Source organism: Diaphorina citri, unplaced genomic scaffold, assembly GCF_000475195.1.
Source record: "Diaphorina citri unplaced genomic scaffold, Diaci psyllid genome assembly version 1.1 scaffold249, whole genome shotgun sequence".
Taxonomy (NCBI): Eukaryota; Metazoa; Arthropoda; class Insecta; order Hemiptera; family Psyllidae; genus Diaphorina; species Diaphorina citri.
In genome coordinates, this window is record NW_007377686.1 from 37,297 (window position 1) to 53,093 (window position 15,797).

Below are 15,797 nucleotides of genomic sequence, written 5' to 3' on the forward strand. Positions count from 1 at the left end.
TCAATCCCAATTTGAGCTTGGATTTTCAGTAAACCAAGTCACGAACAAGCCCTGCTTTGCCTAACCCTTTGGATACAACTAGTCTGATCTAAATCTAGAACCTACATTTTGGTCGTTCTCTTGTGTCGTTCGCGCCGACCCCTGTTTACCTAGATCTTAGTATATAATCCAATGGCCTTCAGGTACATTGAGGCCGAATCGATGTTGGAGGGAGGAGTGTTTTTGGAGATGTGTAGGGCAATTTAAAATATGATCCACGGTTAGGGTATCACCGCGCCCGCAGGTGGGTCGAGGGTCTCTTTTGAAAAGAATGAACCTTGATGTGAAAATTTCGTCTCATTTCAGTTCTTCAAGACAGCACAAACAACATGGATGCATCGTATGATAATACATACGACACCATCTATGATGATTCCGTTGCCCCTCCGCCGATCAAAAGAAAAAGGCCAACCAGTTCAAGTGATAATCTTAATGAAAATTATCAAGCCTTCAGGTAAGCGTTTTAGAGTACGGAGTAAATATTTACATTTCCTACATGGTTTTGGTTTTCAAAGTACCTATTGCTGTTTGAGAACTCTCTGTAGCCAATTTCACACTTATGTTCAACAATTTTACCTAAAGTGTGGACTTGGTAATATTTACAAAAAAATTAGGTTTGAAGTGTTAATCCTTTAAACTTCGCTCTCTGGAATTTTATTTGTAAGCTCGAGTTTAAGATGTACAGGAAAAAAGAAACAAAGCGATAGAACTATGTATTTACTTAAAATTTAACCATTATCCTAAATATTATCATCTTTTCAGTGAATTGGTGGTAGCCAAGCTGAAATCATTGCCAGCCAACCGGGCCGCTCTCCTACAGCTGAAGATCCAGGAGTTACTATCCAGGGAAATTGTCAACTTGGAGATGGATGAGGGAGACAATGAGACTGAAGAGGAAGTGTGTGGAGAACAAGAGGGAGAGGAAGAGGAAGAAATGAGCTTAGAGGTAAGTGACTATATGTTCTAGCATGATCTGATTGGTGATGAAAACCACAGACCAGGGAAGAAAGTGCCTCACTAGTCAACAAGCGAAATATATTGTGCCTCGGTGGTGCAGTGGTCAAGGCGCTCGCCTGGTAAACAGGAGGACGTGGGTTCAATCCCAGCCGAGGTATGGAATTTTATCCTCAATATAATTTGAGATGTTTTTTCTTTTCTAACTTTAGTACCACCATTAACCAGAAATTTAGTCATTTCTCCTATCGGTTTCTCCGAAACATTTCTCCTATCGGTTTAAATCTATCATCGAAACATTTCTCCTATCGGTTTAAATCTATCATCGAAACATTTCTCCTATCGGTTTAAAATGTAGGAAGCTCCGGCGCTTATTTCCAGAGGAAGTACCATAACTCTCAAGTTAAAGTTCACTAAGCTTTAAGTAAATAAAGTAAAGCACCAAGTACTTAAAAATCTTCGCTTTTTTAAGTTCTTGTCTTTCTCTCCTTGGCTCCCCCCTCCCTCCTCTCTGTGTGTTTGTTTTATTCGTGGTAAAGCCTTAGTGTAATAATTTCAACTGTATGCCATTCACCAGGGCCGTCAAACTAATTAGGGGGGTTACCAGAGGACCCGAATTTCCAAGAGGACATTCCAAACAAGGTAGGAGGCATCTGCTCCTCTTGTCTAACCTGCCTCGGTGGTGTAGTGGTCAAGGCGCTCGCCTGGTAAACAGGAGAGCGTGGGTTCAATCCCAGCCGAGGTAGTATGGAATCCTCAATATAATTTGAGAATTTGACCACAATAATAGTAGTAGCCTACTGCTGGAGTAAAGGGACTTTTCAGTCCTATTATAATCTTACGTATTCTTGAGAGTTCATTGCAACGGTCAATACATTAATTAGACTTACTTTATCATGGACTGTCTACCGCGGCTGTTCTACTATTATACCTAACCTCTTCTGGGCTTTCAAGATAGCAACGAGTGTCCATGATAAAGTAAGTCTAATCCTCATATAATTTGAGAGTTTGACCACAATAATAGTAGTAGCCTACTGCTGGAGTAAAGGGACTTTTCAGTCCTATTGAGCAGTATAACAGCACTATTAAATAAAGATGATTTCTAATTAATAAAAAAGTTGGAAGTACTAAATAAGCTTGCATACTTGAATTTCCTTTATTATTATATTGAAACTGTTTGAGACAGTACAATAGCGAAATCCTTTATAATATTTATTTATTTTTATAGAGCGTGCTATTTTCGAGCTTACCGGATACACTTTTTCAATATCTCAGAAACATAGGTACCTAGGTAAAATAATTTTGAAGTGCTTCCCTTTGGAATGCAACCATTCAATAAAAATATCTCTTCCCTCCTCAGACTGGATCCAAACCAAATGAGATCGAGACACCCCCAAGTCGTAGTGAAGAATGTCCTAATGAAACTACCCAGGTAGAACATAAGACCACTACAACAACTACCTCCGTCACTACCACCATCGCTAAGAAGAGGAAAGTAGCGCCAGCACAAGTGCACGACTCTGCCGAAAATAAAGAGAATGCGCAGGTCTTCTTGGATGATAGTTATAGAGCTTTTTCCAAGTAAGTGAGGGTTGGAGATTTTTCCAAGTAACAAGGGTTTTCTTATGTCTTTAGGGGTTTTTCCTTATTTTCTCGTTTCAGAACTTTTTCAACTAATTTTAAAATATAGTACAGTAAAAATCGAGATATGAAAAGAAAAAAAAAAAAAAAATACCTCTGTGAAACTTTGGGAATAACTTCATTTTAGCATGTACTTGAAGGGAAAAAAAGTCTAGCAATTCCGGAGGCGGAACAGTGTTTTTTTCCGCCAAAAACGACTTTTTTACATTTTCGTAAATAACTCGAAAACCATTCACCGTACGAAAATAGTGTCCACAGACAAAATGTACCTAGATGATAAAATTTCCTACATTTTATATATTCACAGTTTTCTCGTCAGACATACTGGAGAGCCGCTACGAGCGGCGCCGTTTTGCCGGGCTGTGAATCAAAGGCTAATAATAGGAACGTAATGAAACTTGGTGTACCTTCCTAAATAAAACAAGACATACTTTGTATTGGCACCTAAATTTGGACTTCATACCAAGAAGAAGTATCCGAGTCCACGAACTTATCAAGCGACCCGTGTACAATTAGGTACAAACCTACTGACCCAACAACTGGACTGGAATTTTACTGGACGGCAGTGGTGTTTATCTACTGGCCTTGTGTAATATAGATCTTACGGTGTCTAGGCATGATGTACAATTGGACACAAGTAGTCTTTCAATAAGTTAAACTCCAATTTCATTGACCAGTAAGCTAACGGCCAATTACGTCACACGTATGTGCTCTCCTAATTTTTCGGGACATACACCTGTATCTGAAATTCGGAGTCTTCAATATACAGTACTACCTGAATTTGTCGCTTCGCTCCGGAATCCCGCTAGTTCATCCCGAGGGATGGCCGAACTTGTAGAAAAGGCATGGCCGAACTTGTAGAAAATAATAAAAAATAGAAAGTAATACGGTCGCGCTGCGCGCTCCCTATTAGCTGCATAGTTATCAAACTAAAAACAAACGAAACTCAAAATGTTGGTCGAGAGCGGAACATTTCTCTCCCGCAGTCTCTGCACTCTGTGTATTTCTTATGGAGAGATTTTAGCACCAAAAATTGATCATGTCTCAGGATCGGTTTAGATTTTCGCAAAATCCTTTCTTATTGCACTCCTAGACCATAAAAGGAATATTCCTACCAAATTTCAGCTTTCTCTCAGGTAACTGTAAGTGTTTGTCTTGTGCGTGGGTGGTTTTCATGCTTACCAGGTATCTCACACCTGACACATGTCACTGACCCTGCAACGGTGTTTTCTGACGAAAAAACCCCGGCGAAAACACATTTCTCCCGTGTCCAGCTGCCCATAATATTGTTCCTCTCATTCCCTACCTCGGATTTGGCGCTCATCTCGCCCATGGCGGTGGGAGTACGAAAATAAAGCAAGCTCTCCTCTAACCCATGCCAAGAAAACAACTTGACAATATATTTTTACTATGACAACATCATGTATCCCAAGTTCACCCCCAACACCCGCACGTCACTTGCTAGGAGGAAAAGAGATTGTTTTTTGCTGATGATAATTGAGGAGCTGGGTGCAAAAAGGACAATAAATAAAAATCATCAAACTGAGATATTTAACTTTAAAGTTTTCAATTTTTCATCAAAATCTTTGAAAAGTACCTACCTATGTTTACAAAAAACACTGTAACTCATCGAAAAAAAAGTTATCACTGCAGTTCAAACGCTGGAAGATAGAGCCCACCACGTTCTATTCAAAAAACCGTTTTACGCAAAAAGGGCAAAAAATCCATATTTCGACAACCAGTTTGATGCTACCCCCTACCACCCTGAATTCAACTTGAGTGGATTTTCGTCCGAGAGCAGTAGACGTATCAACTGACCTTGATGTAGATGATATGGTCATCCTCTACTAGAGGTTCCACTAGCATTCACTTTGAAATTTCAACACATTTTCTGGATACCTACCTACCTATTGTTCAATCAGTTCTTATCTTCTAGTGCTCGTGGGTCATTATTGTGTCTATATTATTTTATTGTGTATTTTATAAATTTTATTAACTATTATTTTTTTATTGTTAACTGTTTTTACTTATCTGCATTACCTAATTGTGTTTAGTTTTTGTTGTGTCTGTTATTTGAGTAGTAGTCTGATTTCCTGCGCACATTATCTGTACGAGTATTTGGAAAGGAAAATCAAACTTTATAGCATTCTACCTAACCGCGACGCGGGGACAAATAATTATTGTTGATTTTAATTACTATTATCTAATATCTAATTTTATTAATAGTTGTACCTATTGGGAGGACAGTAAAAAAACTAGGTAAGTATAAGTGTGTCGACCTGTCGATCGTAAAGTTTGAAGTTTACCTTTTTGTAAATTTTAAAGTAAATAGTTTGTACGTAGTTTTTAAGTTAGATTTGTGCTCGTACAAGTGTAAATGTATAGGTAATGGAGTATAACCGTTAAATCATGCAAAAAATGCCTATGCCAGCCATTTACCCTCAGACCGCGGCTGGGAAAAGCTTGAAACCCAGGTTTCTCAGACGGATTTTTCCGCCTCTCACGCTCAGACCTGGGTCCTATCAGACCGTCTGAGTGTGAGTAACCAGCATTTCTTGGATCTTTGAAACTTTGACTAAGAGTTTCCTAACCTAACCCAGCAGAATATAAAAAGGCCAAGATACATCGCTCATTGAATCTCAAGACTCAGTATGGTTGTTATGCAATTTATTTAATTAGGTATCTATCGTTTATGAAACGTAATCTGGTGAGCCAAAAACCAAATCTAGTCAGATTTTCCTTGCTAAATGTAGGTACCTAAACTTTACAAAAGAACTAAGTAACACGTTTTAAAAGCATAATTTTCACTTCAAACCTACACCATTAGAAAGCTCATACTCTCCAGTACGTCTGACGAGAAAACTGTGAATATATAAAATGTAGGAAATTTTATCATCTACATTGTGTCAGTGGACACTATTTTCGTACGGTGAATGGTTTTCGAGTTATTCACGAAAATGTAAAAAAAGTCGTTTTTGGCGGAAAAAACACTGTTCCGCCCCCGGAATTGCTAGAGACTTTTTTTTCCCTTCAAGTACATGCTAAAATGAAGTTATTCCCAAAGTTTCACAGAGGTAATATTTTTTTGGTTATTACCCCGCCTTTTGTGTCTTATTTTACTGTACTAATAGGCAAGTTTAGTGTACAGGAGTCTTCACTCTGAAGAGGTTCGTATTGTACAGGCAGACACATACAGATGAAATAATACATACACTGTCATCGAGATAAAACTTGAAACTCAGCTCGCTTATCCTGCTGAGATAATATTACCTGTTACCCCAGCAGTAGACTATAACAATATTATTGTGGTCAAATACTCGAATGATGTGGAGGGTAATATAATATTCCATACCTCGGCTGGGATTAAACCCGCGCCGTCCTGTTTACTAGGCGAGTGTATTGACCACTACACCACCGAGGGAGTTAATCTATATTTTATCCATAATCACAATATGATCTGTTTACTTTCAGATGTATAGTGTCTCAACTGCGATATTTACCCACCCCAGTAGCTGTGAAAACCCAAAACAAAATCCAAAGAGTTCTGAGCGATGAAATCTCTGAATTTTACAACAAAACCGCCAGCGCTAGTCAAGAGCCAGAGGAAACATCGCCAAGTATACGAGTCAAAGAGGAACCTCTTGATTATAACGACAGCTAAAGAGCTGAGAATTCTGATAATAACGCAATAAAGAGATTTTATACTTCCCGATAACCATTATAAAACGAGGTTTGATTTCTACTCATGCAAAAAGCTTAAAATAGGTTTTGGTTAAATTATTGGAGGTTCTGCACTTTCGATAATTCAAAAACTGACGAACCATAATGATGCAAATAGAGGGATATTAGAGTTTTGGAATTTAATTTCTAGTTCAGTTTAGCCCCGGCTGTTAGGGCACATGTTTTGGTCAAAATGATACTAGTGATATGTATATTTGATAAGGTTATCGGGGATTGCAAAATGTCTATTTTGAGTTATGAGCATCCTTTGATGTAGCTAGGGAACACATTTTTTGTCAGGACTCCATTCCACGAAGTGTTTTCTATTCATTACTAAGGTAGGGTATACGAGCAGATTTTGCTTTCCCAGGTGATTCAGTAAGTTTATTTTTGAAGTGCATTCAGATTTAGTTATTTTTCAATTTTTTACATAATAAGGCTTCAAAGTGCCAGTTTCATTTCAATATGACGTACCATGGAGGTATAAACACAAAGTATCATTTGTTCTCAACTCAGGAGATTTATTTTTGAGCATTTTCTGATTCATTTATTTTTTTATTCTTACAAAAAAAAAATCATGGCTTCAAAAGGCAAAAGGTCAGTTTTAGTTTAAACTTCAACATTCACTTAATTTTATTTTAATGTTCCTATATTGATTGTAATTTTTCTTTGTACTCCAAAAAATTCTATTAACTAGAACTCATTTTCTAGTAAAATAGTTAACTAGAAAAATAAATTCTAAATTAGATACTCACATAGAGATGTATGTAGTTGAAGGCTGATTCTTTTTTTATTTTTGGTATCAAAATAATTTCATTATGAGAAGAGATCTTTTATTTAGTACCTAAATTTCTTTTCAACATTGTATCTTATTCTGAAAGACACAACAGTAAGGACAATAACAGGGGAAGTGGGAAGACAATTTATATTTCTTTAACTTTATTTTATAAATGAGCAATTTATAACAATTATTTGTAGGTAGTTGTTATTTTTCTTGTATTAACGAATAATTCTCGTTTGTGAAACCTTGCGCTGCGTTGTATTGTGTTTTCTTTTCTGCCTGTATGTACCTACATGCTTATTTCCCATTTATGCAACGTCAGTTTACTGAGATGTGTCTAGTTGACTTCATATTGTATTTTTAGACCAAATAAAACTAAAACATTCAAGTCAATTGAAATCAAAAACAAAGTGAACGGACATTTCTTTTTACTTTCTTCATTTTAGTTTTGTTGTGAAGGCTCGAAGTTGAAGAATGACCGAATAGAATATCCCAACAAAGATAACATATTCAGATTTCAGAGTGAGTGGAGCGGATATGAAATGACTATATTATATGAGACCAGCTGACTGGTGCCAGTACTTTTTTACTATAGCCAGCTAAATAGTTGGTGCCAGTAGGACAAAATGCAGTTCTGTAGTACAGCTACGAGGGTCGTTTGATAAGTTGGTGGACTCCGATACTTCTTCTTGCTATGAAGCCCAAATCTAGGTGCCACTGCAAAGTATGTCTTGTTTTAGGAAGGTACACGTTTCATTACATTCCTATTATTATCCTTTGATTCACAGCTATCGATTGATGACGAGTTTGATAGGCTTTTTATAATGTTTTTTTTTTTTTTTTTTTTTTTTTTTTTTTTTGAATGGAAAAATTTGGATAAGTCCTTCAGAGTGACAGACAGACGACACCGAAGCGAATACAATAGTCCGTCCCTTATACCTTTTTATTACTATTGTAATAATAAAGGAAGAGGGACTAAAAACGTCCATTATTACCTACTGCTTAAGGAGGTAAAATCTGTCTTGCATAAATTTGTCTGATAATGAAAATCTGAGAATTCTTGAAAGCTCACTTTTCCCGTGAAGGTCATATCTATCTATCGAAATCTAAAGCATTTTTTTTTTTTTTTTTTTTTTTTTTAATTTTGGATCAATTTAATTAGGATAAGGAAAGTCAAAAACAGCCGTCTAATATGAAATAGAATCTGTAAGCAATATGTACCTATTCAGAGTATTTCAGAGTTACAGACGTAATCTCCAGCTCTAGGGAGAGGCATTAACATTAGGCATTGGGGTGTTGACATGTTTATCACACACATTAGAAACTTAGAATATATACAGGGTGGCTCACTAGATTCGTTCACTCATTCGCTGACGAATACAGGGTGTCAAATACAGACAAAAATGTGCTTTTTTTCCAAGGGCTTGACGGCACTGTACTTAGGGTAGATGGATATTTAGATCGTCACTTTTTGATAGGGTAAACCCCTAACGTCACTATATAAGGGACGGACTAGTGTATTCGCTTCGGTGTCTGTCAGTCGGTCGGTCGGTCTGTCTGTCCCCACAGAAGGACTTATCCAAACCGGGTTGACCTATATATCAAATTAAAGGTCTTTTTACCAGGAATACGAAAGTGGTGGTGCAAATTTTGTCCAGAAAGCCATACGGGCGAAAAACCAAAAAAACTGGTTCTTGGGGATTTTTTTCACATTTTCTCACACAAATGAGCTCTAATCTTGAAATTTGTCGCGACGACCTATGAACTCAAAGCGAGAAAGTTTTAGATAACACTTCAGTCGTTAATTTAAGACCGGTTTCAGCGTCATCTATGTTAAGCTACGCCGAGCAAAGCCAATAAATGGATGGGTGACTTAAGCATTATATTGTTAGTTATTAGGAAACATTAATTAAAAGGAATAAAAGAAGAACGGGCTCTAGTCTTGATTTTCAATTTCAATTACATGAAAGTATGTAGGTACATATATTATGTAGTAATAGGGAGCGCGCAGCGCGACCGTGAACAAAGGAGCGCGAAGCGCTACCGCATACACAACCACAAAATGTAGATGATAAAATTTCCTACATTTTATATATTCACAGTTTTCTCGTCAGACATACTGGAGAGCCGCTACGAGCGGCGCCGTTTTGCCGCCAATTTTTATATAATGGATTCGCGTAAAACGAAGTAGAAAAATTCCACTATTTACGATATTTGGCTCACCAGACTGGGTTGTGATATTTTTTATTAGACATAAGTTACCAATTTGGAAAGCTGAGAATATGGGCATTCCAATGCTGTAGGTTTGAAGTGATTTTTTTACTTTTGAAACCCACTTTTAGTAGTTCTTTTGTGGAAATGGAGTACGTAAATTCAGCAAAAAACTCGGGCGTTTGTCGATTCCCCCGAATTTTTGATTTGTTTCTATTTCCGGTGTTCTATTCCCCCGATGAAATATCCAAAAACTCTGACTAGGTTCGGTGTTTGGCTAATCAGACTGCGATCTAATAATTTCTCTTGGACATAAGTTACCAATATGGAAAGCTCAGAGTATGAGCTTTCTAATGGTGTAAGTTTGAAATGAATTTTCCGTCGTTTACAAACCATTTTAGTACCTCGTTTCCAGGCATTGATTTCAAAGCCGCGAAATGTAGGTACCAATTTTTTTGGAAAACCATTTCTAAAAGTATTTTAGAATTGAAAAGTTGATTTTAAACCTTCGTGGTTGGAAAGCTTATTCTCTTAGCTTTCCATATTGGTAACTTATGTTCAATAAAAAAGATCATAAACCAGTTTGGTTAGCCAAAAATCGAACCTAGTCAGAGTGTGAAATTCCAATTGTACAGAAATCAAAAAACGAAGTACTAAAACGGTTTGTAAACAACGGAAAATACACTTGAAACCTATACCATTGGAAAGCTTATGTTCTCAGCTTTCAATAATGGTAAGTTATGTCCAAGAAAATCTGGTGTAAACATCACACGACTTTCCTTATCCTATTAAATTATGCTTATTTGGATGTTTTGTTCCCACCGACCTTAACCAAAAGTTTCGTGTCGCATCCTTGTCACATTTGACAACTGCATACCAAATTTCAAGTCTAGCTCTTTCCGTTCTCGAGATATTTTGTTTACAGACAGACACACACACGGACCAATGGCTGAAACTTTGGATTTAGGCTCTAGGTGGGAAGTTCTTACGTTAGGGCGGGTCACATTTGAAAGATACATACCAAATTTCAAGTCTCTAGCTCTTATCGTTCTCGAGATATTTTGTTTGACAGACACACACACGGACCAATGGCTGAAACTTTGGATTTAGGCTCTAGGGACCTCAAAACGTGTTTTGGCACTAAAATTTGACCATCGAAAATTTGACCCGATTACATTACTTTCCTTCCTATAGGATAAGGAAAGTAAAAAGACGAGAAACTCCCGGACACGGAAAAATGGCTGAAACTTTGGATTTAGGCTCTAGGGACCTCAAAACGTGTTTTGGCACTAAAAACTGACCATCGAAAATTTGCCAATGGCTGAAACTTTGGATTTAGGCTCTAGGGACCTCAAAACGTGTTTTGGCATTAAAAACTGGGACCTCAAAACGTGTTTTGGCACTAAAAACTGGCCATCGAAAATTTGACCCGATTACATTACTTTCCTTCCTATAGGATAAGGAAAGGTCGCATCCTTGTCACATTTGACAGCTACATACCAAATTTCAAGTCTCTAGCTTTTACCGTTCTCGAGATATTTTGTTTACAGACAGACAGACAGACAGACAGTCAGACAGACGGACAGACAGACAGACAGACAGACAGACAGGCGGACAGACAGACACACACACGGACCAATGGCTGAAACTTTGGATTTAGGCTCTAGGGACCTCAAAACGTGTTTTGACACTAAAAACTGGTCTTTCTTCAATCTTCTTTCTTTAGAGACTACAAGTCAAAAAGAAAGAGGAAAAGTTTGAAAACTAACTTGGAAAACATTAATCAATGTTTTTAATATGATCAATTTATGATCTAAAGTTTACATCATACATTTATCATCAAGTTTTTCCAGGTTAGTTATTCTTTTTTCCCCTTTCTTTTTGGCTCTTAATCTCTGAAGAAAGAACCTAATACAGGATAGAGTCCCTCATTCTCTTAATAATACATAAATCCAATATCATTGGATCGGAAATTTACCTATTTGACTGTACAAGTTCAATACGAAAGTTAAATGTACATATCTTGACACTAATATATGACACACAAGACAGAATGATGAAAGATGAACGAACACCAACCATTATAACAAAAACAAAACCAATAAACCAAACCAATCCACAAAACGATTACCAAAACAGTCAGAAACGAAATCGGTTATTGGATAAAATCTGAGATACCCCCAAAATCAAACAAGATAGTCAGGATACCCATCTAAATTCAGATGAAATCAAAACGAATCTGAACTTCGGACACCAAATGCCAATCAAACTTTTGTTTAAAACTAATATCAATAATATCATCAACGTGAGTACCTTTTTGTTTACAATTTACAGAATACCTATGTACCTAAACCCTGATATACTATATGTTGATACAGTTGGGCCTGTCACATTCTTAGTCCATAAACATACCTCTTCAATGAGATCACACTTTCCCAGTTTGACTTGATCTGGATTGTCGAATGTGGACACAATTTCTCCTCCAGTTACCAGAGCTAATCTCTCAATACCATCGAAATCAGCATGTTCAATAGCCATCACACCAGCATCAGCGAACAACTGCTCAGGGTAGTTGTAGATAAGTTGCCTGCAATGAAGAAAAAATGGGTCAAGGAAAATAAAATCAGGGAGGGAGTTTTGAGGTGGAACTGGGAATGTACAGAGAAAGCTAATGATGAATCATATGCAATCAACATTCTTCCATTAGAGTAGAAACATTGTTGCAGAAGGTGGCAGAAATATTTTTAATTTTGAAGGATTAAAAAGTGTTCATAAAGTAAATGAATATATATTGGTGTCCCCACAAACCCATTTTCTTTCTCCTTTAATAGGTATCTCTTTCCCATCCTCATTCTCAAATTTCTTCTTTGCCTCTCCTCTCTACCTATGTGAACCAACCTGTTAATAAAAACATTTGCATTGTGTTTCAAGATCTTCTCCACCTTGTCCTTCATTTTCTCCTTTTCTGCCAACTCGAGTTCAGCAATCTTTGCCATGGAGTCAACTCGCACTCTGGATCCAAATACTTTGATCTTGTCCGTGTCCATAGGGGTGTTGGCAATAAGGAGCTTGGCATTCTCAATTCGTTTGGGCTGGTGCTGGCCAATCTTCTTGTCCAAAAGGAAACCTGAAAATGTACCAAGAAAGATTTGTTGAACTTTATAATGGTAGATTGATCAACAAGAATCAAAAAAGAAAACAATGGTGTAAGCAGAAACATAATGAGTCTATGTACAACACATTCTCTTCTTCCTATTTTTGCCTCTTCAATCTTTTCCCTCTTCTTCTCCTTTTTTCTCTTTCACAGGAATAGTTATTGAAAAAATAAAATAAACCAACAGAACTCATTACCTTCATCTAAGAATGAGTCTTCTAGACAGCCTCCCTTCTTTTTGATGATTTGAATTGCACTCAGATTGCCAGAGCCTTTCAATCTCAGGACAGCATCAACAGCCAGCTTGGAGAAATATTCCTTATGCTGTGACAAGATCTTGGAACTGAGTGTTGTGCGAGCAATGTTGAGCAAATCCTCACGGAACTTTTCTGAATTCAATCTGAGAAAGTGTGCAATAAGAAATTAATAAGAAAATCTCCTCTCCTGACTCATTTTTCAAATTAATTTCAATTTTCTACCATTATGTGTAGGCTCATAGGGAGGCTATACAAGGTGTTAAGGAAGTAGGAATTAAAAATAAAATCAATATAGACTAAACAGCAGGTTTTTCATTTTCCTATCATACTGATTTGTTCTTACCCATTATCAATAGAAGCTTCTCTCAGTGCTTTCCTAGCAATGTCTGTAGCTCTCCTCCATCCAGCAATAATGGTCTGAGGGTGAAGTCTTTGGTCAATCAATTTCTCTGCATTTTTAAGGAGTTCTGATGCCAAGACTGTAACAGATGTTGTGCCATCTCCCACTTCATCATCTTGAACTTTGGACATATCAACCAAAATTTTGGCGGCTGGGTTGTCCACTCCAACCGATTTCAGAATGGTTGCACCATCATTAGTAATCTCTACCTGTAAGATTGTAATGAAATGATTTAAAGGAGAATAAGAGATCTCTTTAGGGACTTTGATTTACAAACAGAAGACATGGGGGTTTTAAACAAGAGCATAATTGAGTAGGCTTAGAAATTTACTTCTTTACCTACCTACCTACCTACCTACCTAGACTGACAAACAAATGAATGTATAGTTTGGCACCAAAAACAAATGAATGTAATGAATGGTTCACACAATTTTATCATACCTGTCCACTGTTCCGACCCATGGACACCAAAATCTTGTCCATGCCTTTGGGTCCTAGAGTGCTTTTGACCAAATCACCGATAGCAATTGCCCCGATGAAACTGGACATACGAGCAATTTCTGATTTTTCTTCTTCTGCCTCATGCTTCAATATTCTGACAGGATTTAAAGAAACCTGGAACGTAAAACAGGAATCGAAAAATTTAGGTAATATCTGTAAAGTAGGTTTAGTAGGTATGGTTGGGAGAATCTGACCCCCGTATGTATGAAATCTAAAGATAAACTTAAGTTTAACTTAAGACGAACAATGTTGCCAATTTCATGTCATTTCTTGAGACGAAAGAATGCATAGAAAGCCTTTGCTCTCTGCTGAGAGTAATTTTACCTCTTGGATTTCAAAGAGCTATCCTATTCTTGTCTCTGAGTTTGTTTTTTACCGACGCGACGCGACGCGAAGTCGCAACGCAACTACCTTCTACAGCGTAGGTATACAGTTACGTCAGTTTAAAAGAAGTTTTAGATTTGCCAACAATCAATCAATACGTAAAGTGCTAATGAGTTAAAATTTAAACTTGGTATAGATATGGATTTAAACATGACCTACAAAAATCCCTGGATTGAGGGTAAGAAATAATAAATTGCCCTAAAAATAAATGGCGAACTGATGTTTGTGGTCCTCCCAACTACAAGAATTTAAAAGAACTACAAGCAGATCAACTCCCGGATAAATTAATGGGCTAGAATCGGGATGAAATCATTTAAGCCCGATATAAAATGAAATGTTGTTTGCTAAGAAGGTCTTAACTGTACAAAACTAAAGTACCTACTTGTTCTGGTAATTATAAGTTTCATACTTACTATTTTCACGATAATTTTCAAACTTGACTATTACTTTGCTGATTGCAATTTTCAACACTTCTGTTGAACTTTTATAGATAGTAAAAGTTTCCTGATAAATTTTCATAAAATTTGAAACAGTTCTTCTGACTTTAGTTTTCCTGTCATTATGGATAGCCCCACCCTTCCAGTCCAGGGGTGTCTTGTAATCCTTTTGGATGGGGCATTTTATGTAGCTGCACCATCAATGACTACTGGATGGATGGAAGAATTAGATTTGATTTGGAAAAATGTAGACTTTATCACATCATTATTAAAAATACCCAGATTAGGCAGAAGGTACCTATGTAGATTTAAAACGAGAGATTCTTCTTCAGAAGGAATACCTAGGTACCTATAATATTCATATCCTGAACTTTCTTATAAGTCTTCAACTTTTTGAACAATAGAAGTTTTGTGATAATGAGCCCACTTCTAGCTCCCGGGATCTGCTGAATAAATTTGCGTTCTGCTGTCTCATTTCTCATCCTTGAGAACTTTCATCAAGTTCCCTACGTTTGAAATCTCAAGATAAATTGAACAGAGCCGTGTAGAAGTGATATTTTAATATAACATAAACTTTCTGACGAAAATGTAAAAAGAAAAATAAGAGCGGTTTTGTACTTTCTTTGTGCCGAGAAAAATAATATGAACCTCAGAGAGCTTTATAGTTCAGTTGAAAACTTGGGAGTTTTAAAGCTAGAAGGATGAAAGTACGTTTTGATTTAAAACTTTTATACCTAGACTTTACTTCAAGTTCTTTTGTGAAAAATGGTATTGTGTGCTCTGGAAAGTTTTGTTTCAAAACATTCAATTATACGTAATTAACTTTGTATATTCAACGTATACGTAGACATGGGAGTAAAATGTTCCTTGCTATTCTTAGCCTTATCTTGAAAGTTTCCATTCCCACATTTTATACTAAATTGATATCACTGCACTGAATAAAGACTTGAAATACACGTTTAATACTTTCTTAATATACGTTTAATAACTATGTACATAAATAAGTATAAATTATATAATAACTATGTACATAAATAAGTATAAATTATAATTAAGTCAATGAAATCCTTGTTTAGCCTCATTAGTGGATGTGCAAATTCTCCCACATTTCATTTAACTAGGAGCATGATTAGTGGATGTGCCGCTTTTTCAATTAAGAAGAAACGGCTTAATAACTTAATCGATAGCCTTAATACATAAGTCAATAGTGGATATATGCTGATTTCACTATACTATGATCATCATTATATTACACAGTTGATTTTATTTTTCAAGGAAATGTGAGAAAAATGTTTGGGTTTTACATGGAAAAAGTCTG

The 15,797-nt window shown here is 36.6% G+C and overlaps 2 protein-coding genes across 2 annotated transcripts; one reads left to right on the plus strand and one right to left on the minus strand.

Moving 5' to 3' along the window:
- The first annotated feature begins 322 nt into the window (after positions 1-322).
- LOC103506587 lies at positions 323-7,550 on the plus strand. Its single transcript, XM_008470981.3, has 4 exons — positions 323-493; positions 802-985; positions 2,354-2,574; positions 6,106-7,550. Exons 1-4 carry the CDS (start codon positions 369-371, stop codon positions 6,293-6,295), a joined length of 720 nt encoding a protein of 239 aa, XP_008469203.1. The 5' UTR covers positions 323-368; the 3' UTR covers positions 6,296-7,550.
- Positions 7,224-14,961, minus strand: LOC103506598 (T-complex protein 1 subunit beta). The gene is made up of 7 exons (XM_026821627.1): positions 14,851-14,961; positions 13,599-13,847; positions 13,101-13,366; positions 12,698-12,900; positions 12,245-12,473; positions 11,731-11,933; positions 7,224-7,228 (listed from the first exon to the last, which is right to left on the minus strand). The coding sequence occupies exons 1-7, from the start codon at positions 14,959-14,961 to the stop codon at positions 7,224-7,226; spliced, it is 1,266 nt and encodes a 421-aa protein (XP_026677428.1).
- Positions 14,962-15,797: the final 836 nt, after the last annotated feature.